Here is a 2288-nt window from a genome sequence, read left to right as displayed (position 1 = left end):
CTCAAGGTAGCGAAAATTGAGATTTTACATAGAATCGGAAAATTAATTAAAAATCGTAAAGCGTAATATCGTAAAACGGAACGTAAGATTCTACCAATTATATAAATTTATCAATATCAATTATAAGAGTAATATAATATGACAAAATTAAATAATTTAAAAAAATGATAATTTAAATTTGACAAAAGTATCATTAATAACATAATGATAAAATAAAGATAAAGTAGCATAAATATATAATAAAATGTAACATTTGTAAAGTTCAAAGATAAAAATATAAACTAACCACAAGTCTGAAATTCAAAATAACAATATGTAACATCACAAATATAAAATAGACAACATAACATCATACTAAAAAATATAAAGACTAAAGCAATTTATTAACGTCATGATCATCATGTTCTCCAACATTTTGATTTTCATTAGGAGGAAAGTTGAGAAGCTCATTGAAAGCATCATCATCAAAAAGAGGAATCTCCAAATCAATCAAAGGACCGCATCTTTACCTCTATCTTCTTGAGGGGCTAAGTTTACATCATTTTGTGTGTCAAATTCTTCCATATTTTCCATCATATTTTCATCTTCCACAATCCATTCTTCATCTAAATCCAAGTCTTCAAGGCTATAATCAGCAGTATTTCTTGATGGCTTCTTCCTTGCCAATCTTGAATTAGTCATCACAAAAACAACATCGTTCATTGTGCTTGTCTTCAAACGATTTCTTCTTTTCGTGTGAACCTAATAATATCAAAATTTACAAGTATTTATTTAATATATTAACATATGCTAATTAAAAAAAATAGAATTGAATAATTAACTAATTCTATAATTTAGAAAATAAATTCCTAAGTTAATATCAAATTAAAAGTTTACCATCTCAAAAGCACTCCAATTGCGCTCACATCCTGATGAACTACAAGTCAAACTCAAGACACGGATAGCAAACTTTTGAAGTTCTGCATGTTCATCCCCATAAGAATCCCACCATTGTGAGGGTGTTTTAGTTTTGAGAGCATTCTTGGCTACATCTCTACCAAAAAATTTAGCCTTACTCTTGAAATCTTCAAGTTGACTATCAATAATTGTAATGAGTGCAGGATCTCCCACAAGTATATTCAAACAATCATAAAGTCCTTTTTTAACATCATACTCAACCTTAAAATTAGGACTATAATGAATTTGTGGATTCAAATAATAGCCTGCAGCATGCAAAGGCCTAAAGAGTTGCTTGTCCCATCTTGCATCAATAATATCCCACAAAGGTTTATAACTAAAGAAAAACATACAAATAGTGAATTAGACAATTAGTTAATTAGTAAATAATTAAATGATAAAACTGAGAGAAAAATGTTTACTTATTACTAGTTTTATTACCTTAGTTCAACAATTTGAAAAGCATCTTTAATCTTTTCTTTAGCACGATCAATTTCAGAATACATATATCCCATAGCTGCCTTACCCTCTGAATCCACTATACAAAGCACATGAAGAAGAGGATAAGCACTTCTCAAGCAATGGATAATGTTTCTCCAAAATGTTTTATCCAAAACAATATTTTCAATGTTTTTCCATCTCTTGTCTTTGAGCACTTGCTTTCCTTCCATTCATCCGAGATGAACATTCTAATTATTGGATTCTTCTTCTCATTAAGACTACCCAAAGTAAGGTAGGACGTAGCAAATCGCGTCATACCTGTTCTCACCAAATCTCTTCCTTTGGTGTGCTGTTGTAAAAGGGAAATTAGAGAAGTCCTAGAATATATGGAAGTAGTTAGCTTTCTTCCTTTGGCAATGGTGTCTTTGTGAAGATCTAGCTTCTTCTCAAAATCTTCAAGCAACAAATCAATACAATGAGCAGCACAAGGAGTCCAATAAAGATTCTTTCTCTTTTCCATTAACATTTGTCCTGCCTTTTTGTAGTTAGCTGCATTATCAGTTACAACTTGAACCACATTCTCTTCTCCCACTTCCTCTACAACTTCATCAATCATCTTGAATATCTTTTCAGCTGTTTTGCATATATCAGAAGCATTAATAGATTTCAAGAAAACAGTTCCCTTAGGACTATTCACAAGAAAGTTGAGAATAGTTCTTCTTCTTTTATCCGTCCAACCATCTGTCATAATAGTGCATCCAGTTTTCTTCCATTCAACTTTATGTTCTTCTAATGTTAGTTTGGTTGACTCTACCTTCTTCTTCAATAATTTTCCTCTTAACTCATCATAAGAAGGTGGCTTGAATCCTAATCCATGGCGGACAACCTTCTCAAACATGTTATGGTATTCT

General features: G+C 31.1%; 1 protein-coding gene across 1 annotated transcript; it reads right to left on the bottom strand.

Annotated features, from left to right (window-relative positions):
- Positions 1–205: 205 nt before the first annotated feature.
- LOC114927422 (uncharacterized) lies at positions 206–1757 on the bottom strand. The gene is made up of 3 exons (XM_029297003.2): positions 1378–1757; positions 877–1273; positions 206–741 (listed from the first exon to the last, which is right to left on the bottom strand). The coding sequence occupies exons 1-3, from the start codon at positions 1605–1607 to the stop codon at positions 490–492; spliced, it is 879 nt and encodes a 292-aa protein (XP_029152836.1). The 5' UTR covers positions 1608–1757; the 3' UTR covers positions 206–489.
- Positions 1758–2288: the final 531 nt, after the last annotated feature.

This window comes from Arachis hypogaea, chromosome 3 (genome assembly GCF_003086295.3).
Source record: "Arachis hypogaea cultivar Tifrunner chromosome 3, arahy.Tifrunner.gnm2.J5K5, whole genome shotgun sequence".
Lineage (NCBI taxonomy): Eukaryota > Viridiplantae > Streptophyta > Magnoliopsida > Fabales > Fabaceae > Arachis > Arachis hypogaea.
The sequence above is the reverse complement of the archived record's forward strand: the minus strand, read 5'-3'. Positions and strand labels throughout refer to the sequence as shown.